The sequence below is a fragment of the Choloepus didactylus genome, chromosome 24 (assembly GCF_015220235.1).
Source record: "Choloepus didactylus isolate mChoDid1 chromosome 24, mChoDid1.pri, whole genome shotgun sequence".
NCBI lineage: Eukaryota > Metazoa > Chordata > Mammalia > Pilosa > Megalonychidae > Choloepus > Choloepus didactylus.
Window position 1 is genome coordinate 13,389,274 of NC_051330.1, and position 25,054 is coordinate 13,414,327.

The window sequence follows — 25,054 nt, forward strand, 5'->3', positions numbered from 1 at the left end:
AGGATTAAACTCCCTAATCTAATTGTTGAGGGGATGTCTAGGATTGTTTATCTTTGAAATCTTCATGTGGCATAAACTGATGTTTAATGTACAAAGTAGAATTTAATATGAGGATATAGAAGGTTTAATTATCATTGCCTGACAGTGAACTTTTAGGCAAAGACAATTTTATATGCCTTACAATTACAGGTGGAGTTTATAGGTGGATTTTATTTGAGAACTCCTGCTTAGTTATAAAATTCATAAATTATTTCAATCGTACCAAAAATTTATCGAACATTACACTTAACATAAAAGAGGGCCTGGACACCCCTTTAAAGTACCTGAATTTCTTGGGGAGGTGTGTTAAATTCTCTCAAGACAAGAAATGAGGCAAGAAACGAGCCCCCTCTGTGATTCCAAGAGTTTAAATACACGTCCTTAATTCAGCAGCAGGAAATACAGAAGGAAATAATCACAAATACTCACTGAACATATACCAGTCCCAGGTAAAGTGCTGAGAGGCTTATGTTAGTTAGCTCATTTAATCCCTGGGCCAAATCACCAGGGTTAGAAAGTAGTCACAAACCCAAAGAGCTTACATGACGCTGAGAAAGAAATTTCCGAATACCTTAAATATGTGGGTTTCTAATGGGAAGTTCTGAGTGATTAACAAGTATTTCCTAAATCCTTCAGAAAAATGACGCCATAAAAAGAAAACCTGTTTCTTTCTCCCCATGGTGGCTAAATGTTACTGTATGTCATACTGACCTCTAGACATAACCTGGGCTATGCACAAAACTGGGTACCACACAGGGTTAAGACCTCGTATCCTCAAGGTAATCCCCCATTTTTAAGGCCCATTCTCAGATACTCTTCGGAAAGATCTGGGACCCACACTGAGAGTTTGACAGCTCCCATTCTGTTGGCTGTTTCCCTAGACTGCAAACTCTTTATTTAACCAAAAAATCCTTTTCTTTAGCAACTACCGACAAGGGAATATAAATGCCTCGTTGATAAAAAATTTTTTCTTAAGTCACCTTATGCTAATATTTGAAAAAAGATAAGGAACAATAAAAAGCATACTACCAGATATGACAGAAACCCAGATGAAAGTAATTGGGAATTGAGAGCTCAGGAAGGCAAACTTGAGAACTTCTCCCTTTCCTGGGTGCAAAGAAAATCAAACATCATACAAAGAACTCACTAAGGCTACAGATGTTACCAAACCTCCCCCAAAGGGAGGGTAATAAGCTTTTCTTAAAAATCCTAGTTTTCCTATTTCCTAGTATTTCTGAGGGGTTACCAGTCTGAACTGCCACGGGAGCATAGTTAATAAATTATCAATATAGTTGTTACTACTTTTCTTTAAGCTGTATTTATGACCTTCACTCTACACTGCATACTACTTTTTTTTAAGGACTGTGATTATTTTATTTTTATTGCAATTTTATAGAGATATATTCACATACCAGATAATCAAAGTGTACAATCAGTGGTTCACACTATTATCGTATAGTTGTGCATGCATTACCACAATCACTTTCTGAACATTTTCATTACTCCAAAAAATAAAAAAAGAACACCCCAAACATCCCATACTCTTTATCCCCCCCTATTATTTATTTATTTGTCTTTATTTTCTTACTCATCGGTCCATACACTGGATAAAGGGAGTGTCAGTTGCAAGGTTTTCACAGTTACACTATACTGTATACTTCTTGATTACCAAAAAGTGGTTCAAATGAGGACAATCCAGTTCTGTCAGAGTATTAATCCAAGTCTACACCTTCCAAGGATTTATCAATGAAAATAAGCCACGATCAATTGATCTGTTGTTGTTGAAACAGGTGCAGCTTTCCCATTAGAAGCATAAACTCAGATTTAAGGCAAAAAAATTATCAGACATATATTTCGTGGTGCATATTATTTCAAATATTAACAATAAGGTGATTTTCTTAAAGAATGAGGCATTCACATTCCCTTATAATTACTGTAAATAATTTTTAGCTTAAACAAACAAGTTTGTAGTCTAGTGCTCAATTTAGATGTAGCCTAGCATTGCAAAACAGATATTTCAGTTATGTTTAGATGGCAAATTGCCTTGTTCAGAGAAGCCCATGTTCAATAAAAGCTTTCAAGTGCACAGACAGGACGAGGTAGTTTTCTGATTGATTAGTATGAATGGCTTTTCTAGAAATAAATTGTCACGGTCTACAGAACATTAAATATAGTGGGAGAAGAACCCCACTGATCACTAATTAGATTACATAATCCACAGAGAACTAACTAAATTGTGTAGGGAGAGAAATAATGCTACCTTCAAAGAAATCCCCCATTAAATGGAAAGTCTGTATCAGGCTACTAAAGGAAAAGGAAAAGAACAAGTATCTTCAATAGTTGTTTAGTTGATTCAGAATACAGAAACCAAGTGGAAATCTTCAACTAACAATCCATGTCTCTTCAAAAGGAGATTCATAGTAGCTAGAGAGCAAATAATGACTCAATCCAAATACAAACTCCCCACCCCCTTGCCAGTTTCTGGCAATGTGAACAGATTACACACCATATGTGGACACTGCGGATTCAGGTGAAAATAAAGCCAGTTTTTTTAACTCGGAATTTTCTAAATCCTTCAGTACTCTATACCTTTCTCACCGTGTACAATAGTGTGAAATGATTTCCCAGAGCTCAGCTCTTGGTAAATGTTCCACTGTTCTGACTCATGAGTAGACGCAACAACAAAGCATGGATAGAACTTATATATTGGATACCAAGAAGATCAAAAGTCATCCCTTGTATGTAGTAACTTTTTGGGTAGGAAAAAATAACTTCGCTTGCTTTTTGATTACCACAGATTTGTTATGGATTTCATATAGTGAAACACACGGCATTTGCCATGTCACTCTAAATGTAAGATAAATAAGTAAGTCAACAATCCTAGTCTTCAAATTATATCTAACCCTACACTTCTTTCAACTTTCTGTGGGCTGACATTTGATACTTCCCTTGTGCAAAGTGGGACTTCTGCTTTATCCCGATCCCCACCCCTGGTGTGAGGAGAACGGATCCAACTTGTTTAGTCAGCAGTAACCCTGGACTGGTTTACCCAGCTATGAGTGGCCTCATCAGCTGTCCCCAGACACCCACTCAGATGCTATTTTCTAAAGACAAGGACACCATGACTGGAAAATGTTGGGGAAGATACCTGAACTCCAGTTTCAGGGCAGGGGCCAGGCCTCCTAGCTTTCTACTCCTTACACTTAATCTGCCTGGAGAAGGAAAGGGAAAGGAGGAAATGGTCCTGAGCATGGGTCATGAAAGGATGTCGGGAATTTTGTCAGTTGTGGATTAGTTTGGCAGAAGGTATAGAAATGGATGGACTAAGCGATGGACAAGAGACTGAAGTGAGAGGAGACCGGCTATTGTGGTAATTCAAACTTGAAGTGATGCAAGTCAGGTTGGGGGAAATCATTCATTCAGACCCTATCCAAGCGCCAAGAACATTCTGGAGAAAAAGGGAAGAACTAGTTGCTGGAATTTCCATGTGTACCTACTTGCCACGTCAGTTTTCGGAGGCTGGACAAATTATTTACGTCTTCTACAATGACTACATCTCATAGGAAAAACATACTCAACATCTTTAAGACCGTTCTGGGTACGTTTTTCACTTTGCTTTCACAGGACTGAGCTAACAAAAGGACTAAGAGTTCCAAGGAAGAATAATCTTGATCTAAAAAGCACATAGATTACGAAGATGAAGTGCAAGGCTACTGTTTTGAGATAAAATCCCTCTTCTCAGACGATGGCCACAATAAAAAGGATTGAAGGATTAATTGTTTAACTTCAATGGTATTATTATTTGTATCCCAGGGGAGTATGAAAAATACTTCTGAGATTGGCAATAAAGAGTAGGGTACATTACACTAGGGCTTGGCTGAGACCCAGACAAAACCTCTGGGGGCCTTAAGAAAATCTCTCGGCAGGCACGGAGGGGCCCAGGGCCCACCCAGCTGTGCTTGGTTTTGAGACATGCCTTTCTGAAAAAGCAGCCATAGACAGGTGGAAATAAACTAGTACTTTCATCTAAGACAATGAAAACACAGTGGCTTTTTAAAGTATGTCTGTCTTTGCATAGTACTTCAAAACATGCTTCTAGGGAATGGGGTTGTTCCACATATGGTCATATCAGGAAGCAACTTTCTACTAAAACTGAACCCTCTTTACCGTGAACAGATGAGATAAATACCATTCTGAAAGGAACATACTGCGAATCTCTTGGCTCCCTTGTCCCTAAAAGAATCAGAAATATACTAGACGTCCTGCATAAAATTGGGACTTGGAATGCTTTCCTTATACGTGCTGGATAATTATCAGACTGTTTTATGTAGCTCATTTGTCTTGTAGACTGTGAGATGTTTGAAGCAGGAGCTGTCCAGAAGCCAAGCCTGGTGCTCAGGTACAATCACTGTAGCACATAAATACACCTTGAATGATATGATTTTGCAAGTTTTCCTTTCACTCATTTTTGGAATTTCAATAAATCAGCATGAGTTCCAAAATTAGATTTGCTCATTGAAACAATGTAACTGAGAGTGCAGTCTACAAACTCTTATTCTTTACCTCCATCACTGCGCCGTATTAAATTCTGCACAAGTGAAGTAACTTTAGCGTGGGTCAATTTATTCCTGTCTCCAAAGAGTGAGAACACAGATACAATGAAGTTATCATGTAAACGTAGAACGGAAATCTTCATCTGGGCGATACACACAGAATTTTTATCTCCCTGCTGACAGAACACACGAACTCCAGAAGAGTAGGTTACATGTTTTCCAGTTTTCTTCACACCATCAGGTTTTTGGACACTCACATGCTTTGGGTAAAATAAGTTCCTGGCACCACTGTGGAAAGCAAGCTTGCGTTGCTCTGAAGAAAATAAATGCACAGCTTCCACTTATTTCCATGGCTTTTAATTTGCAGCCTTTCACAAATATTTTACCTTTAAATTTCCTGTAGCTGTTGAAGAGCATAACTTAAAAGAAGGGTGGCAGCAAAACATAGAGAAATTTTGTTTTTAAAAAAAGAGGCTAAAAATAACTTGTAAAATAAAAGAGGTCTTCAATTAAAATTTCCTGTTTGGGCAGTGTCCCTAGACCACGTATTTGTAATGTAGTGTATTAACAGTAATAATAGTAACAATAACAGAAACTCCCAACAGGACACCAAATGGGCATTTTGAAAGGACATGGATATTCAAGGTATGGGTTTCCTTTTGTGTCTGATTTAAAAAAGAATCATGTTTTATTAGACAGATTTACCATATTTGGGTACCATAAATTCCATGCGTAAGTTTGGTTTTAATGCATTTTAATGGTACAGAAAAATGATTATTTTTATTAATCATGTTACAGATTTTATTGAATTGCACACTGATTGTAACATCTAATTGACACCATGTGTCCAGTTAAGTGCTCAAAAGCTAGGCAGTGGTGTGAATATTCGATATTAATAACACTGATTACAAGGGAGAAATTATTTCTGATGGGACACTTTGTGATCTCCTAGCTAATACTTAACTTTCAAAACCACTGGCAAATGATGTAGTATGCAGCAATAATCTTTTTCTAGCATACAGACTCAGAATTTTTCTTCTAGCATTTCTGTAATTCAATTCCATTACTACAAATTTGTGTACAGCTTTTAATTTTGAGAAACGTTCAGTGAGAAAGTAGGGTAGCAATTCAAACTAAAAAGGGGTGGCATGCCAGCCTTCTGGGTCTACAGATCTCCAAGCATTTCTTGCATTTCCAAATTCTCAGAGAGCAGCCTGCTAAAATGGCTCCCAACATCTATTATCTTAATCACCTTTGAGTTTAGAGGGATGACAAATGAAAAAATACTTTGGAAATGGAAGTTGGTGTAGTACCCATCTACATTTTTTAAGTCCATATATCTTAAATTAAGTTTACAATGTTTTCCATGTTTCCTTTCAATGAACTCTGTTAGTTCAGTGTTGAAAGTTGCTCAGCTTTTAATTTCCCTTATGTATTTCCCAGCATTATTTCCCTAAATAACACTCATTCTCCCTGTTCATTCATTTAATGTATTGCCCTTAGCAAATGTGTTCTATAAAAATATTACAAGTGAATTTCAATAATTAAAATCAGTTATACACCCCCCACCACTCAAACTACTTACTATTTTTGGATCAGATACAAGCTATGCCCTCTGATTCAGTAACTTTTTTTTTTGGATGGGGCTAAGGATAGAGGTGGAGAATCTTTGGTAGAATGTAACAGTTTAGAAAAATTAGGGTTAACACTTTTCTGAAGGAGTCAAGGTATTTATAAGGCCTTCTTGACATGTATTACCTTAATGATGGAGTTGTCCCCATCCGTGATGTTTTCCTTGAATAGTACAAAACCTCTTTGACAAATAGATCTGTATAGATTTCAAGGATAATGTTTTTCATCCTTTTCCCTTTCTTCTCTCTCCCTGCTGGGTTTATTATAAGCCCCAATAGCAACTGAGGTATCTAAATCATTTTAGAATGAACTCCAATACTTAGTGATGAGAGATCACTTCTAGATGATATTAAATCCTCCCCTTTGACTTAAAAAGCAAGTTTACTGCTAAAATGTACTAAATTTTCTAACAGCCCAAAAACTGATGCTTGAATAAGACAATTGTTTAGGGTGGGACATTTGTATGTTAGACTTAACTAATGTAGTTCTCTTTCCTGAGAAACCAGTTTAGATCTCAGCTTCATGTTTCTCACATGTTTTTTGGTTCACTGACTGACCTCAGTTTTACATTTTCCCACTTCTTAGAAATGCAGACTAAGTTTAAACTTTGAACAATTGTTCAATGCCCCTTTGTCTCCTAAGAAAACAATGGGTAACACATTCATTAAGATCATTTGATTACAATGTGTTCAAAGCATCTTTCCACTTGCAATACCAGTGTTTGTTTTTAGATTTTATAGACGAAATCACTTGAAGCACTATGATAAAAGCTGTTTTTTAAAATTCAAGTTTCAAGCAAAACCAAGACAGTTTCATTCATTCCCAACCTTGAAAGAAGGCCCAAGTTAAATGAGTGATCATGGAATCTTTAGTTACCAACTCAAATATTTCAAGCAAATGCCTGTGATTCATTTACAAATATTTTCATTTTGCTCTTATTTGGTCCTTTAACTTGAACTGATAGTCAATTAACTAACGAGTGCATATGATACAGCACACATTAAGAAAACAAAGACTTGTTAAATTTTATCCTAATTTTGAGATGCTCTCTAAACATGGAGCTGTTGTATAACACAATTAGCACTTTTAGGATGGTACATACTCTAGGAGAGGGAAAACACTACTTATAATAGTGCTTAACTGGAGTGATCTAATTTTAAAATATTTTCTGGAATAATGTGGTTCCAAACTTAACATCACTAATGTTCTCTTTTAGATGTGGAATATTAACACAACTGTTATTATTGCTAGGTTAAACACTTTATAACAAAACCATAAGAGTGAGTATAACAAGGTGGCGGGTAATTACAATTACACTGAGAAGGAAACCTAAATGTCTTGTCCCTCCACTCAGACTACAAGGGTCCCTCCCTAATTAAATATTTAAGAAATGTGTGTGCAAATTAGCGACCGATTAGATTAGTATGTTTTGATAAATTTTTAAACATTACCATCTGAAGTTTCAGGAAGAAAACAGTAAAACCAGTTTTTATATCATCTCTTCTGAGATTAGTTTGGTGTTTGTTCAGAGTCAAAATTACCATTCTGGATCAGGAGAGGCAAGCAAAATGTCCACAGGAACCAGGAAGATAAGAAATAATTAAAGACCCCCTCAAAAAAAGAAAATCAGCAGCCCAAGTGGGAAGATACTGAGGCCTGTAAGGCATGGCAAGGCGTGACTAACGGGAGAGTGCGTATTTGGTTTTAAGGGGACATTAAATTATTTGGCTTCAGCTGATGGCTATCATGGGGGAATGCAGGTTCCACATCTCTAGGTTATTTTGATCTTTGAAAAGATTTTGAAAAGAAATTAAAATCTAACCTTTAGGGTAATTTAAAAAACAAAACACATACAAAGCCACTGTATGCGCCAAACCAAACCTGAGTTGCCACTTTGTAACTTGTTGATGTTTGCTACTTTAAAGTGTGTGAAAACGATACTGCCAAGGAAAACTAAACTTCTAGTGAGTGATCAGAAGAACTTGGAGATTTAGACAGGAAATAAGAAAGACTGGGAAACTTAAGGTGAAAGGAGTCAAAATTTAGATGTCAAGCTGGAACGTTAGAGAAATGTTTGAAACTACTGGAAACAATCTTTTTTTAATCAATTCTACTTTGTTCAAGAAAAGGACACTATTCCTTTGCACACAGCTGTGATCAAGACTTGATCAGCATTCTTCTTTTTTAAACATCTAAAAACTACATAAAAACTGTACCCAAGTGTCTTGAAGATTAATTGGAAATGATAGCCTATTTTGGAGGTACAGCACAACTGAGGAACCCTGTAGAAGTTAACTTATTGATTTCCTTTATCACTGAAATCAGAGCAAATATGATCATCTTTTAGCCGAATTTGAGCTCGGGAATGTCAGATTCTTCTATTTTCTTTTAGGTTAAAGCATCAAGGGAAATTAAAAATGAAGATGTTCATTCTTTATTCTGAGTATTTACACATTTTTTTTTTTGGGGGGGGAGAAAAACCATAAGCAGCATTTTTAGCTACAACTGGCTGGAGAGGATAAAGCACATGCACTTTTTCCAGTTGGTTAATTGCACTTCATGTACAGTCATATGTGGTTCTTCATTCACATGTGATTTTGCAATATCTATTCTTACTTCTCTCTTCATATACATATATATATATATACACACACACATACAATTTCCACAAATAAAATTCTTAATGTTTTTATATACACTATTACAATGTCATAAAAGATGTATTTGGTTATCAAAAATCTCAATAATAGCATTTTTAAAAAAGATATAAATTAATTTTTGCCATGGGAGCTCAGATTTTTTCCACAATATGGTGTCTAAGAAGGGGTAGCAAAATCTTTAGCAATTGTGAAACCAAGGTTGTGTGTAGCTTTTGCTGCACCCACCACGGACTTCTACTGTGAAGTTATTTCATCCTCTTTCTCCCCCTTCCCCTCCCCCAACATCCCTGCAATTAGTGCAGCAAAAATAAAGAAAGGAGAGAACTGTGCTTAGGTTAACCAGTTTGATTCAGCATTGAGTACCAGGCATACAAATAATTTTAAGTCTCTTTACAACAAAGGCACTTCATGTAGATCTAATATTAAAGAAACCACAGATAATATCACATAGGTGTTCCATATATTTCTAAAAGGTATTTCAGAGTTTTGTTTGTTTTTTTTTTTTAACAGAAATTGTCCATTAGCTAAACTACTTTTCCATTTTAAATAAAGGTACTAAGGAATCTACGACAATGTGAAAAAAAATTGAGCCCAAAAACTTTTCTGGGAGTAATTTTGCTAAATAATGGATTATAATTTGACAATATGTTCCATTCTACCAAAAGCAACTTGCTGGAAATCCTAAAATAACTAATTGTTATCAAAGAATAAAGAGAGACTCCATCCCAACCAGCCAAACAAACCTCCCAGAACTGGAGAAAGCTGAGACTGTCAAATACAGAAGTGTTAGAGACTTTGCTGTTAAAGAAAACATTCTTGATTTGGCAATGATCAGTTTCATTTACATCTACTGTCTTTCAGCGCACCAGAAAATAAAATTCAGATCTTTTATATTTATCTAGTATTTATTTAGAAAATCTTAACCAAATACATATTTTGTGCCTATATACACACATTTTGGTTTCATGGAGAGGGTACTTAAATAAGTGAACTCTGCTATACTTGAAGCTACTACACTGAAGCTTAATGTGAAGACTTACTTTCATGCTTCAATTTTTCCTGACATTTTATCTACGGGGACAAAAAAAACGTTCCTAACTGAAAGCTCAACTTTCAGTTATTTTGTCAAGTAACTGTATAAAACAATAAACTGATTCTAGAATTTCATCAATCTAAGAATTTGGTAGTCTCATGTTTAAAACTAACACACCCTGTACAAAAATGGGATTGTAATGTTATTTTCACCTTTAAAAGAACCTTTACAACTTTTCCAACAAAAAAGATGACAATGACATAATTATACATAAAGTACCATTAAAATGAAAATGAGATGAGACTGCATTTTTAGGCTTCACAGAATGTGTAGTAAATTGCATAGAAATTCTTCATAAATTTAAGTTAAATGGTATCACAATAACTTATGTATTAGCAACTTGACAGACATCATCAAATTTTCACAGAATGTATGAACTCTGATGGCAACGGGAACCTTTACAAATAGCAGTATATTAAAGCTTTGCCTAACAATAAGGAACTGCCACCTCCAGCAGAGAAATGACAATATTTGTTTACATGACCCAAATGACCGTCTCAATGGTGATTAAATCAGCTGTTACCACTATCCTATATATTTTGTAGACGTATGTGTGCGCATGTATATGTTTATTATACACACACACCCATATATGAAATACTGGGATACCTGACAGTCTGATTAATAGCAATATAGTATAGTTTGTCTTCTATGACGTGACTCATTTCAGTCAACTTTTAGAACTTTAAAATAAATAAAATCTAATTTCCCCCAAATAAGCCATTATTTACAAACACAAAGATTTATCCCGAGAATTTTTATTATCCAGGGGAACTATTTCACAGAAAGGGAAAGTGTGAACATCTGTGAAATAAATGTGCATCTCAAGAGTTCAACTAGAGAATTCATAAATATAGGACAATTGACCCAGGCTGCAGCCAAGAAAAGCATGAAAGTATTTAAGAAATCCTCATAAACTGAACTGAAGGAAATTAATTACACATTACTTTTCAAATGCCAGTATTCTTCCCCACTTAATTTCTTGTTAATGTTACATTTTGGCTGTAGTTTGGAAGTGGGTGAGAGAGGAAACGCAACCATGCTGTCTAACCTACTGGTGAAGGGTCTACAAGGAGAGAGGTGGGATTGTATTGCTATAATTAACCGCTCCCTGGGCCTACCAAGAGGAAGGGAACCCATCGGACTTTGGCTTTTTTACCTGTTTTGAGTTTCTCTGGTAAGAGCAGTTGGCTACAAAAGTTCAACACTTTATAAAAGGAAAACGTTAAAACAAAAATCCAAATAAAGGTAAACTATAACCAGATTCTTTGCCTCATAATGTGACCATAAAATTACCAATTTACAGAAGTTAGAAAGAAATGGTTCAACAAAGAATCAAACTGGTTTCTCTGTGTATATCATTACAACGAGTCTCCTTATACTTTTTGCTGTGAGCAGACAGTGATTATTTCGGAGAAGAAAAAATAAGAAAATGTGGAATTAGTAATGCAGATGCTGAAAGTCAAGTGGCAAACTACAGAAAGAACACCTCAAACGCACACTACTTGTTCCCATAACTACCGGCACCAACCCCCAAGGTAAAAGGGCAGAAAAACCAAAGCCATTTTAACACTAGTGTGCGGAATTGTCAGCTGACAGACAACATTAAAAACAAGTCACGCTATGTTATCTGTGGTCACGTTTCTTCCAGGGTTAGTCCAGTAACTCAAGCCTTTACATTCTTTTGTCTTTATTTGTTTATTTTAATTAAACATGAAAAGGTTAATAAACAGACATAGTCCAGAGTTAGTAGGTTGGTATTATAACATTTATTAAAATAATGCTATGGGTTAATAGAAACAGCAAAGAACCAAAGAATTAAAATGCAAGCTATGTAAAATCCCAACTAAAAACCCAAAAGTGTCTAATGTATTCATTCATTAGCTAACTAAAAGCCCAAGAAAGACAAGACACCCGATATAATAAAGTACTGCAAAACAATTGGCAATTTTCGGTTATCAAAAGTGTGGATTTTGCATTTTGTATCCTTTTCTCAATCAAGAAAAAAATTCTTTTTGAATGTTATATAACATACATATAAAACAAGATAGAAAAATACATTATAAACTTGTAACAATGGCTGTAAATACATTATCTTACATGTTTCTCATAGGCAATAGGTTGGTTATGGTACAGACACAGCATGAAACTACTAAGATAATAAAGAATAGACAAAAATACATGTCAGCTGTACGGTAACATACAAGCGACACTCCCATCTACCCACTCTAAAAAAAAAAATTACATAATACTGTCAGAAAAAATTCTTAAAAACTACATATTTTAATAAGAAATAAATTCAATAAAGAATAATACTGAGAACCAAGGCATTCAGAGATTTCAAAAGTCATGCTTTTTTTTTTTTTCAGTTGATCCAAAATTTTGTCAACTAAGTTTTCAAAAGTTTGTTCAGAGCCAACATTACCCATAAATGTCACACATTTATTTCATATATTTACTTTCTTCCCAATAAAAGACCTTTGATAAACATCTAAAATGTCCAGGTATAACATAGTTGAGATGAAACTGGATCAAATACTGGTATTGTTTTTAACAACTATCACCTCAATGTTTGAGTGTCGCAAATTTATTCAACCAACCAACCAAAATAAAAATCAAAATGGCACGGCATATATTGTAAATAAATCAAAACAACTGTATGTGTAACAGAAAGACAAAGCAGTGGCACATTACACCAAAGCTAGCAGAATACAAAACAATGAATGTCTATTGCATAGTAAATAAACTGAAAACTGTTTCCGAGTGAGACAAGATGATGAATGGGGTCACCACGTAGGTGCTTACTGAGCTTACTGCTGACCTGTGACTGTGACACCAGGAAGGGATGTTAAGAGGGAATGAGCTGATAAGTTGATAATCCACTGTCACTTGATATTTGCCATGTCTGGTACCGAGCAGTTAATGATTATTTACTCAAGAGTTTAGATGTAGGCTTCGTGCACAAATTGCTTCAACTACAAAACTGTCTGAACTTCATGAGAAACTGGAAGCTTAAACTGAAATGTAGCTGAGACTTTATATGCAAAGTGATGTTAGTTTTCACATTCTTTTAAAATTAAAAAAGAAAAAGGTGGTGTGTGTGTATGTATGTATAGGGTTTTTATTTATTTATTTATTTATTTTATTTTTTACTAAAACCAGCAAAGAGATGGACTATACAAGTTATCTGGTATGGTAGAAAGAAATCTGATTAAATTTTTGGGTGTTTTAAAAACATTGTTTTTCAAAATGAAAATCATAAAGATTAATTTTTTTGTGAAAAAGTTTGCTATAGTCTATTATCTCTAATTAGTAAGAAAAATTCAACACAACCTCCTTCTCCAAATAAAATAAAGCTCTAATATTGCCTATAAACTGATGTTTAGAATCGCACATAATTCTTAGCTCAGAATCCTTTGGGCTTGCTTACGTTGAAGACTGCAATAACCAAAAATACTCAATTATGATTTTAAAAGAAGGATGTTTTAAAAACTTCCTAGTCAGGCATTAGAAAAGTTATCAAATTTTTTCACAGTATCAGATTTGGCAAATTTGCATCAAGGTAACGTGGCAAAAATTGTATGATTCCAACCATCAAACTCATTTGTCTCCCCTCCTATCTTCTTTTCACATACTGGGCGACTGAGTAACGTGCATTAACTTGTATTCTGAGGGAGGAGCTGATCTTAGAGACACTTGACTAAATGACCATGAAGGAAAATAAGGCACTTTCTTTTCTTTAGACTTATTCCAATACTTAAAAAATAAAAAAGAAAGACAAAAAGGCTCTTTTGGTCTTTTGTTTCTTGACAACCACCAGAAAAAATCATTTAATGAAATAAAGGGTTTCTTTGTTCTTTTTTCTTTTTTTTTATAACACTTGAAAGTATAAAATGCTACATTTCCAAAAATATATATTTTTTTTCTGCACCAGCACCCTTGTATAGTAAAAGTATCTACTTTTTGTTCATTTGTTTCAATGCACTACACTTTATCTACAATTTCATTACATGTATACAGCAAATAGGCAAGCATGGCTTTTACATCCTTAATGATTTTTTTTTTCTATACAGGGAGGTTTAAAAAAATTTGAACAGTTTGCCCAGTAATGTGACACATAATGCATGTACCTTGTTCTCATATATTTTTTAAGGAGGTGTAAAATAAAAGTTCAGTAATTTTAACTCAGTATTTATTTTCTTAAAAAATAGTGTTGCAGTTTTGTTCTTTGAATTACTTTTCAAAATTCCTTGTTAATTTTTTCTCTCATGGCACACTTTCTCCTAATACTTTAAATTTTGGCAGGCAATATAAAAAAGGCTGCAACTTCTGCCCTTTGAGGGCACTGTAGTGACTAAACAGCATATCAAATTTTGAATACTTGTTGAAATCACTTCACCAATGACATCCCTGACCAAAGGTTCATGCATGATGCATCATCACACAGTACATTCAGAGAGAGCTGTGACTTCGCTACGAGAAGAAAGATTCCTAGAAGTCTCTCACAGTAACTGCCTCTGTCACTGAGTAGTTAAGGGCCATCTGCCTCCCCTTCTTACCGTTCGCTTAGGGTGGGAAATTAAAAGATGATCAGTGCTGTGGGATGGATTGGGCCTTATTGCTTTACTACTATTCAGTGCAGGTTCTAGAACCACTTTCACCCAAACAGGAAAAAAAGCTGAGTTGGAGGACAACAATTTCTTTGTCTTTTGTTTGGTTAGATGGTAAGACGAACGGACAAGTGCCTCAGCTCGCTGCACTGACGACAGGCAAGCAAAGGCGATTACCAGTTAACTGATCAGCAGGCAGGCATGGTCAGGTCATCATTGGGTGAAGAGTTCAGAGGTCAGAAGGTCATAGGTTAGTTGCCGGTGGCGGCTGGGTGGTTAGAAACAAAAAATAAAATAAAAAAAGAAAGAAAAGATAGAGAAGAGATTAGTTTCAGCTAGTGACGGCTTAATGACAACATGAAAAACTAATCACAACTAATAAAAAAAAAAAAAAGGCATGTTTAATTCTGACAAACTGAATGACACCATCTACAGAATACAATAAAAATCATGACAATATCATATCATGATTTGAACAAATGAAAGAGAGCCCACTCCCACAAAAAAAAAACAAAAACAAAAACAAAAAAACAAATCAAAACAAAAAAACCAGTTAACAGAAAAAAATAGAAATAAAATACAACTAACAACTAATAGTTAGTAGCAGTCAATGAAGGAAATTGGAAAACAACAATGAATAGGTTTGGTTTACAGAATTCTGAAACAGTCAGTGCAGATATCAGTATCTGACTGCTATTAAGCATTAGTATTCTCTCAGACGCAAGCATTAAAGCAACTATTAATGATGGATGTGATTATTAATAACTGATGACTGACAGAAATGACTCTAAAGAAATTTAAATTTCTATGAACAATTTGGTTCAACATAAACTCTGGGCCAAACAAGGTTTCTTTTGTTCAATAAATGTTTATTGCTTTTTCAATTATTCTATTTACAAACAACATGTAGTTTCTTGGCCTCATGATACAAAGCAATACTAAACTGTAGTCTAGCAAATGTAGGCAACATCATGGGAACCAGAAAAAGGCCAGGTCTTTTTGCTCTAGCCAACACTTTCCAGTTGAAAATACTATTTTACACATATAGAACACTTATAAAATGCACTTGCATGTAAACACTGTAAAATCCTGCCATTTAAAATTCTATACTCAAAAAAGCTCTAAGTACATCAAAAAAATAGAAGAAATTTCTAATTGATACCAATAAGGCATTTTAAAACTACAAACAGCTTTCTTTATTCAATTTCAAAGCTAATACTCTGCAAATACAATAAAATCTGACATTTCATATACATTCCTGCTTTATATTTTTATATTTTAAAAGAAGCCACCTGTAAATACTATTTTCTTTTGCAAAATAACAAAACAGAACAAAAAAAATCTTTAAAAAATTACAGTAAAACATAAAGTAGTTCTCAAGTGGAAAAGTTATCATTCCCAATGTCCTTGAGTTGTTCCTTCCTTAATCAACCTCGATCACGTTCTGCTTCACCAAACTTGGTCCACTTAACAGTAGTATGATTTTTTAAGACTCATTCAACAGCTTAATTATTTCTACTATATTCTGAGGTTTGATAGGATTTTTTTTGTACTGTTGCCATTGTGACTAAGGCAGAGGAGATGTGAATGAAAAGATAATTCAGTGCAAAGTTAGATTCTGTAAGCCACTTTATAAAACAAAACCCAGTAGGTATCATGTTGACAGAGTTATAACTCATCTATAGAATGGACTGATTTACCTTCATATAACAAAAATGCTTCCTATAACCTATCATTTAGGATAGTTTATAAATACTACAAAAATACTGTATCTTTATTGTGACCAAATTTTCCCTGAATTTCTTTTAAAAAGTGGAATTTTATTTAAAATAAAAACTGCTATTCCAAAATCAAAGAAGAAAATAAATATTTAACATGGTGTAATCATGCCACTTCACAGGTACAGAATCTTAAAGCATTTTTGCTATTACTTAAAATTTTGATTAAAAAGGTATTACATTCCATAAAAATTCTTACAGTGTTTTTTGAGTACACCTAGACTATATCCCCTGCCACGTCTTGGCCTCCTACAGTACACACAGCTGTGTCACCATGCAAAACCATTTATACGTCATTACAATTAAAAAGTCAGTTGGTCTTGTATTGGTTTAAATTCAGTTTTCAAATAGGTGTAGAGGTGGATTTATTTTTAGTCAAAGAACTTGATATTTGTCAACCATGAAGTACTCTAAATGCTCATATAGAATTACATGGTTATATTTCCAAGGGCTGAGTCTCCTTGCATTAAATGGATGCTTATATTAAAAAACCTCAAAAGTAGAGAACACAGTAGTATCATAAAATAATTTAGGCAAAGGACTTCAGACATCTCCCTTAGACCCAATGAGTGCATAAAGTGATACCAAGAGCTGTATACAAATATTCTGTTTTTTTATTTTTTTTGTTTTTGTTTTTTTTTTTATTAGCATTTCGGTTTGCTGACATTGCATTCTGAACATAAAAGACTGACTGGACTAATCGAAACACATGTTAACTATAAAAGAGCCATGCATGGAATGTGTTGTCATTTTCCAAAATACAGTAAAATCTTCTAATATTTTCAACCATCTCAAGGCACAGGATTATCAAGCAGGTCAATAATTACTGTATTAAAACAAACTTATGAGAAATCTCCTAAATAGAGGGCACACAGGGAAAGGTTAACAGCAGCAAAAAAAAAAAAAACACTTTAAAATACTCTTTAAAACTGTTCTAGACATTAGCAGTATGAATAAAGCTTCAAATTATTCATGGAATTATCCAGTTTCTTAAGCTTAAAGTGACTTTTTTTTTTTTTTTTTAAATTCCCTCTTCCTAGGAGACTTGCTGTGATGCAGGAGGAATAGTGCGTGCTTATGTGCAACACACCCGAAAGGAGTGTCAGCTTCACAGGTGGTCACCGAACTCGGGGTTTATTTTGTTCACTGAAGAATTCCTAGAAGTAATGTACCTATATTGAAAGTCTTCAAGGCTCTGTTTTACCATGTGAAGTAGACAGGTTTCATAAGTTTATAGATGATGCTATGAATGAAGTGTAAATCTTGTCACTTTTTCCCCATGAATATGAGAAACTCTGATCAGTGTACTCACTAGATAATAAATGTGCCATATCACAGAAGCATGCAAAAAATGTTTTTCTATCTTTCCTGGGATTCCTATCTTGTGTTGAAAAAACTTAGAAAGCAATTCAATGTCAATAAACCGAAAATATAACTCCTCAATAAACACAAATAATTTATAAAAGGGTCTAAGGATTTATATAGGATGAAATTATAAATGGAGAAAAGGAGAAAAATGAAGACTTATTTTCCAGTCACAGGTTAGTTAAAAACGATATTCAAACAGCTGAATCTTGTATCACCACAGAATTTCAGGAGATATTTTAATTTCAGATAAGAGACTTTAGCAGCAAATGACAAAAATCAAAGGATCCTTTTGGTAAGAGAATGCAAGAATAAAAGGGAGTTGAATTTCTGATTTATAAAAAAATCTAACTACATCAAAGTTATCTTCACAGTCCTTACTTTGTTGATCTCAGCTTTGAACATGCATATCCTTATGTTTACACAGTGGCTCAAATATTTTATTATAGAGGAAAATGGAAACTAAATCTTCAGTTTTCTCCAAAAGTACACAGGAGGCATATATTCCTTTACTTCTCTCATTAAAGCACCATCTGTTCAATTCATTTTGCAATACCAACCCCAAATTTCAGAACAATTAAAAGGTAAATTTTAGCAAAAATTATTACTGAAAAATAATTAAGACATCAAAATTTAATAGCTTCCCAAATTGACTAATTCATGTTTTAGTAGGAATAAATCATAGAACATACTAATATATGATTTAATAAGTTAAGATATGAAGGGAGCAAAAAAACAAAATCCAACCCTTAAATCTCTCAATTATTACAAATTAATTTAGAAAAGGAAAAGAAACAGTGTGCAGGTAAGCAGTTACATTTTTCCATCAGGTGTGGTGTTGCAAATTTTATGAACACCCAACGCATTTCTTATAAACAAGAACTGCAGAACTAAACTAACCTCGGTCTGCGGTCACAATCCTTTGGTAAGGATGGACACGCATATCGTGCCTTCGAACTTTAGTAGCCACCGCACCTAGTTAAATTGCAATTACCAAGACAAAGTTAGAAAACATTGACAAGGGGGGAAAAAACAAAACAACAACATTAACAGCAGGTCTATCAAAATGGATTTAAAATGTTCATTTACTGCAAAAGTTTCTTTGAACAAATACGTTAAGGCACAGTAGTTTTAAAATTAACCATAATATGTCATGTATATATGCAGCTATTAATATTGCATTCATTTCAAACAGCTTGGCCTTAACCTATTTCATCCATTCGTTTATAATTCCCAAGTCACAGTACTTCATGAACTCGATTAGATCCAAACACATTTACGCTTTACTAGTCACATATTCACTGAAGTGTCTTTCCTGCAGCAGGACTCCTTAAATAATGCCATGTTTAATGCTGACAATTATTTGCTAACCTTAAGACCACTTCTAAAGTTTATCACTTAAAAAGGTTTAAAAGCAATTCTTAAAGCCTACAGATTGTGGTTTTAAACTTTGAGTCAATAAGTATGAACTGCAATGAATTAGGTGATTAGTAAAGCAAACAGTAGAGAACACTTAGCAGTCAGTATACTACTATACACTCCTTTATAAATTACAGTTACTTTGTAATATTACAGACTAAACCAAATTAATAACATAATTGTACTTTATATCTATGTGCAAAAAGTGCAAGTAAGTCACTGACTGCTAGGCTAAGCTTTTTTTCCCCCGGAGGCTGCTGAGACTAAGCATTTGTTAAATTCAGATCTGATGAGGGTTCAGTTAAGACCGTTCTTGAATTCTTAGCCTTTCGTTGGGAAAGCCATACCTAAAGATAAAAGGAAGGGAATTAAAAATTAGTCACCAATGAAGATTTGATGCTAATACCAATCTCCTCACTACCACCAACACACATGTCTGCATCTGTTTTGAAGGGCACTGCTTATTTTTAAATAATTTAATGGTGAAATCTGATATATAGCATGCATGTTATCTGTGTGCAAATTTATTACAACTTAGCAATTTAAAATAATTTTCTCAGTTTTCCAAGAGATCAATATCATGTTTTACTGCTTAGGTGGCAAAGCAGGAATTAAAATCAAGAATAGTTGGTTTTCGTTTTTTTTTTACTCCACTTAGTACTCAATATTATTCACCTTATGATTGCCAATTAGGTATCTGAATATTTTAATTTTGCCCGTCTAATAATTAAATTTTTATAAATAAAAATTCCCCAACGAAACAAAAAATACATGGCTTTAAAAGGAGAAACAAAGTCTACTGCAGTGCCTCTTGCTGTTTCTAAGCAGTAAACTGGTCCATCACCCCCTTTTCATTTTAGATAAACTGATCATATACAAGAGTAATTCCACATGGCAAAATCAGGGAGATCCTGCATCAACATTGCTGGACTGCCAGCTGGTGGCTAAGACACACCCCTGCGGGAACACCAACAGCCCTAAAACTCCTCAGGAACAGATGCTGTGGGTGCAGCAGAGAGGAGGAGTTCTGGGGGGAAAGGAGCATGCATGAGATCACAGGACAGAGTATTAATAGAAAGGAAAACTGAAAAAGGTTATATGTTACATGTTATTTTAAAAAAATGCTTCAAGAAATGTGCAACAGAAACAAGCCTCTGATAAACCGTTCTGTGGTATAATTCTGACCTATAATTACTTTACACAATGATTTAGTGGTAAACAGAAAACATGTACAATAAAATGTATTTGTTCATAAAACAAAAGGCACCTGAGTGCATGCACACACAGATAACATACAGAGCACTGTGGCTTCATTTAATTGAACAATGAATTTTTGAGTTTAAATCTTAGTGTTCAGGTTCATTAAAGACTTTCGAAATTCTGTAAATCAATATTAATGCTGGGGAAAAAAAAAACTTTAAAGATCAAAGTCCTAAAAGTCAACAGCATGCATGCAGCACCAAGGTCATAGACAATTCAGGAAAAAAAAAAAAAAAAAAAATCAAATTCTGTCTGATAAAACAAAAAGGTCGCACTGAAACGGTCTGTCCCACATTGACTGGTCGTGCTATAACAGCTGCCGTACTCTAGGCCTTCCTCCGGCAAGTCAATGGGCTGAGATATCAGGCATGACTGGCATCTCAATCCACTCTATAAAAAAAAGGCATTGGTAATGTCTTCGAGCACACCACTTTTTGTTCATGTATTGCAGTTTTTAACCAAGTTATTTATAGTATGATCTAATTTTTTGCCTAAAGGGTAATTTTGAATTCAGTGTCTTGGCATTTACTTATCAATTCCATTCTGCACTACTGAAATTAAGAGTATCTCTTATGTTTAGTCTTAACTAGGATTTCAAAGGAGCAAACCTGAAGAAATCTTAAGAACGCAATTCTCTTATTATGTGATCCCTTCCATATTTTAAATGATCACAAATTTAAAACACCCCCCTCCCCCCACCACACACATTCACAGAGTAATGTAAGTTTCATAAAGACCTCAAAATACTTTCACATAGAAATTTAAAAGTTAGCCATCAATTAAATAAATCTCTGAGACAAAAGAAACCTAACTCTGAGCAGGTGGTTATCATGGGGATGGGTAGTGGAGAGATCTAAAACTTAGAAAAACCTTAGTAATGTCAAATGTGACAAGTATTTTGTTTGAAATGTACATAACCAATTCACCCAAGACATAAAGTGAATTTGAACAAATTTAAGATGCAATTATTTAAAAGGGCAACTCTTATGAGAGGCTGAAATAAAACAAAATATAGTCTTCAAGGTTTCCTAATGGAACTTCTCTTGCCTCTCTGAAAGTGATACACTCATTTCAAAGTATGGGGGCAAAAAAAATCATGAAGTATGTCTTCAACCATGTAGGAAGAATAACTTACCTAATACACCACTAGGTTCAATAGGATACTCAAGGATTGATGTAGCTGGTGCCAATGTGTAGGGGTATTCATAGGGTGTGTAAATTAAACCAGCCTCAGGTCCTGGAGGAACTATTGCAGCAGTTGGGTGAGGAGTTCCATTTGGCATGACAGCGGTCTGTATTTGTCTGATCAAAGGCATTATGGTAGGGCCAGCTGGCGTAGGTGTACGCAGGGCAGCTGGTGGGAGAACAGGCGCAGGCCCAGTAATAATCCTTGGGGCAGCCTGGGCTGTTGCTGCAAGAGAAAAGGCAAGGGCTGCTACAGTAAGCAAAGAAATTCAGAAAGAAGTATAGAGATAGCAGTATAAAATATGGAAAAATGAGAAGGGAGTAGGAAAAGAAAGGAAAAAGCAAGAAAGAAGAAAAATAAAAGGAAATCATTAGTACATGCACTGATCACACAAAAATGCCAAAGCACACCAATCAAATGCAAACTGCTTTCCCTTTCCCAATGTGATTAAGAATAAATGTGCAAAACATTAAAAAGCAATTGTAAAAAATAAATAAATAAATAAAAAACCCGGGATGAGATCATTAAAATGGGTTATATTTATAGTTCATATAGTTGATATTTCTGTTTTTAAGATTTCGTGAGACTAAAGGTGCATGCAGAAGCACAAGAAAACACTTGCATTTATGTTAAAAATAATTTGTAACGGAGTCCACAGAAACACAGTTTTGGTATATTTCTAAAGAGTGAGTAGCCTCAGTTTCAACTTAAAGAAATTAATTTTCATTGTATTAAGTTACTCAAGTAATAACTGGGTATATATAAATATCTTGCATCTTTAGGAATCAATTTCTTCACAGAAAAAAGCAATACAAAAACGTTTGCCCCTTAAATACATGACTATTAATGATATACTCACATACTCATGAGCAAATTAAAATCAACCATTTTTAAAGTAATCACTTCTAAACCCACTGGGTTTTGGAAAGTTGCCTAGGACTTTAAAATTCTGTTTCTTTAAAAACCTAATATGTTCATATGAATGACGTATGTCTTGTATCAGATCAAAATATAAATTGTACATTATTCCATTTCAAATATTAAAAAGCAATTCTCTTATAGTTTATAAATACATGGCTTGAATACATATAAAGGAAAAACTAGCATTGAAAACAATAGTATTGGCCACTGATCTCTGTGAACTCGCATATGAAATCAATAAGGGAAAAATATCGGAGGGAAAAACATGCAAGCAAGGTGAAAGGACAGAATTCAACAGCAGGATAATTTCATTCAACAGGCTTCATTATCTATACATTCCAAAACAAATATATTCCAAAATATTAGATAAGATTGAATATAGTATATTTTCTTTCTTTAAAAAAAAAAATCCAAAATTTTTCTTTTGCATAAATAGAACAAAATAAGCTAGAAGCCTTTAATCTTCAGTAGTTAACAGAATATGAATTTCCTGACTTTAATTTAGAGGTTGCTATTTCATCAAAACAATAAAAGAAAAGTTTGCCAACCCCGAACTTACACACGCTTTTAAATACAACCAATAGAGTGTCCTCAATTCATGAAAACATTAAAAATGGGATTAAGTCCCATATCAAGTGAAACAAGCAGTCCAACTCTTCAGATTTGTTAACTGTTCATGTATTGGGCTGTCAAAAGGAGAAAAGTCTATAGACAAAGCAGCTGTGACAACTTTAACACAGGGCCTCAGTCTTATTCTTACGTGATTTAATGTTGGCGTCTCTGTAGGTGCCATTCAGAATCGCCAGTTCCATCAGCTGCATCTTCTTAAGGCTGTCTTCTCCTTCTGCCTATAGACAGAAAACAACAGCTGTAAGCATTTTGAGACTGTCCATGTACATTATAGCTATATCTATGCATAAGCCTTAAAACAGAATACTATGTGACAATAGCCACCTGTTTCAATCAGGGAACAAAAAAGTGCTGACATATTGAAAGCCATTCACTCTTTCAGTGATTTTAATTATCACAGCACTTTAATACACAGGATATTCTCAACTGTCACTAGCTGCATTTCTATTTGAAAAATTTTTATGTAAGCTACATTGATTTATTAGAATTCTCTTAAAAAGCCTTCCTTTTAGACAGAATGAATGAAAATATTAGGTAAGATTGAATATAGTATAGTCTCTTCAGCATCTCTCATTTTGCTAAATATTCCAAAACTAAGATATATTTATTTAAAGAAAAAAAACCCGGGATTTTAAACATAGAGGATTTGATTGTGGTATTCAGATAAGAGAAGGTTATATGTCTAATTCTCCAAATAGGAAGAGATGTAGTAAAATTATAATAAGAATTTCTAAAAATTATATATATTTTCCGTTCTCTTATGCCACTCCCTGCCCCAGCAAGTGCTCTCAGTTATATAGCAATTTATCTTTAGGTCACCATATGATTTGTCCAATTTTTAACTTTTAAAAGCAAAAGAGGGCACTATTAATAGTTATACTATTCCAACAGGCATAAAACAGTCTCTGATTATCAAAATGTTTGGCCACCACATTTACCTTGGATTCAGCCCCAACCTTGCCAGTTACTGTTTTCACCTCCACTCTAGTCACTATCAATTTATTAACAAAACCACAACAAAAATCAGTTAATGGTATCTGTGCTCCAATCTATACACCATGGCCAGATTAACTGCCCCAAAACACAGCTTTCAATTTAATGTTTCTGAACATTCTTATGTCTCAAAACCTTGCATGGTTTCTTACTACCTAAAAATATCTAAAGCTACTCCTACCTGGCTCCAAACTATTCTTCCCAAATTAAGCCAATTAATCTTCTACTATCATATACAAATATATTATAAATCAAACCAGATCATGCCCTGTTATCAAAGATTCTATATGCCTTCTCATCTCGGTCATGTTGCCATTTCGTCCATCTTGAACGCTCCTTGGCACTCTGGCTCCATCCTTCCATCTTTCCAAATTCTACCTATCCCTGCACACTTCAATCTAAATGTTAGCTTCTCAGTGCAGCCATCCCTGGATTACATTTCTGCTTTCAGTTATAGTTTGTTGTATATCACTATAATCAAAAGCCAGCTTCTTGAGAATAAAGCCTACTTCTTATTTATCACTGCCCATTGCCCCCACCCCCAACAAGGGTTGACCGGGACTTATTTTTTTAAAGGACATAAATTGTGGTATGAGAAACTTTATTTCCAAATCCCAAATGCCTAAATCCTACAGGATAGAGCTTAACTAGACACAGCAAATCTTGCAAAGAAGGAAGCAGTAAAGGAGGGCTCTTCAATGAAGGTCCCTTCCTGAAGATGTGGTAAAAATGGAACTGCACTTCTTTACATTACCTAATACTCGGGACTTAAAATTCTTAATATTTAAAAAGAAAGTAACCTGGTGATACATTTTTCTGATGTAAATTTTGTCCTTCCTGATTCAAGAAAGAGGCAGTGACTAAGCAAAACAGTTTCTGGCCCTTTTTTTCTGTTAAAATTGTAAATGACACACA

General features: G+C 34.4%; 1 protein-coding gene across 6 annotated transcripts in view; it reads right to left on the minus strand.

Annotated features, from left to right (window-relative positions):
* Positions 1-8,635: 8,635 nt before the first annotated feature.
* Positions 8,636-25,054, minus strand: part of QKI (QKI, KH domain containing RNA binding) — a 192,948-nt gene continuing 176,529 nt past the window's right edge. The window contains exons 5-8 of one of the 6 annotated variants that reach the window (XR_005214107.1): positions 23,277-23,364; positions 21,545-21,844; positions 18,631-20,799; positions 8,636-14,855 (exon numbers count right to left, since the gene is read on the minus strand). Coding sequence is in view for 5 of the 6 variants with exons in the window: in XM_037817636.1 (XP_037673564.1) it covers positions 14,839-14,855; positions 18,631-18,705; positions 21,545-21,844; positions 23,277-23,364 (480 nt within the window). In the remaining variant the exon portion in view is untranslated. Of the gene's footprint in view, positions 14,856-16,924; positions 20,800-21,544; positions 21,845-23,276; positions 23,365-25,054 lie in introns of those variants that run through there. The other 5 variants (XM_037817636.1, XM_037817634.1, XM_037817637.1 and 2 more) reach the window with 5 other exon arrangements.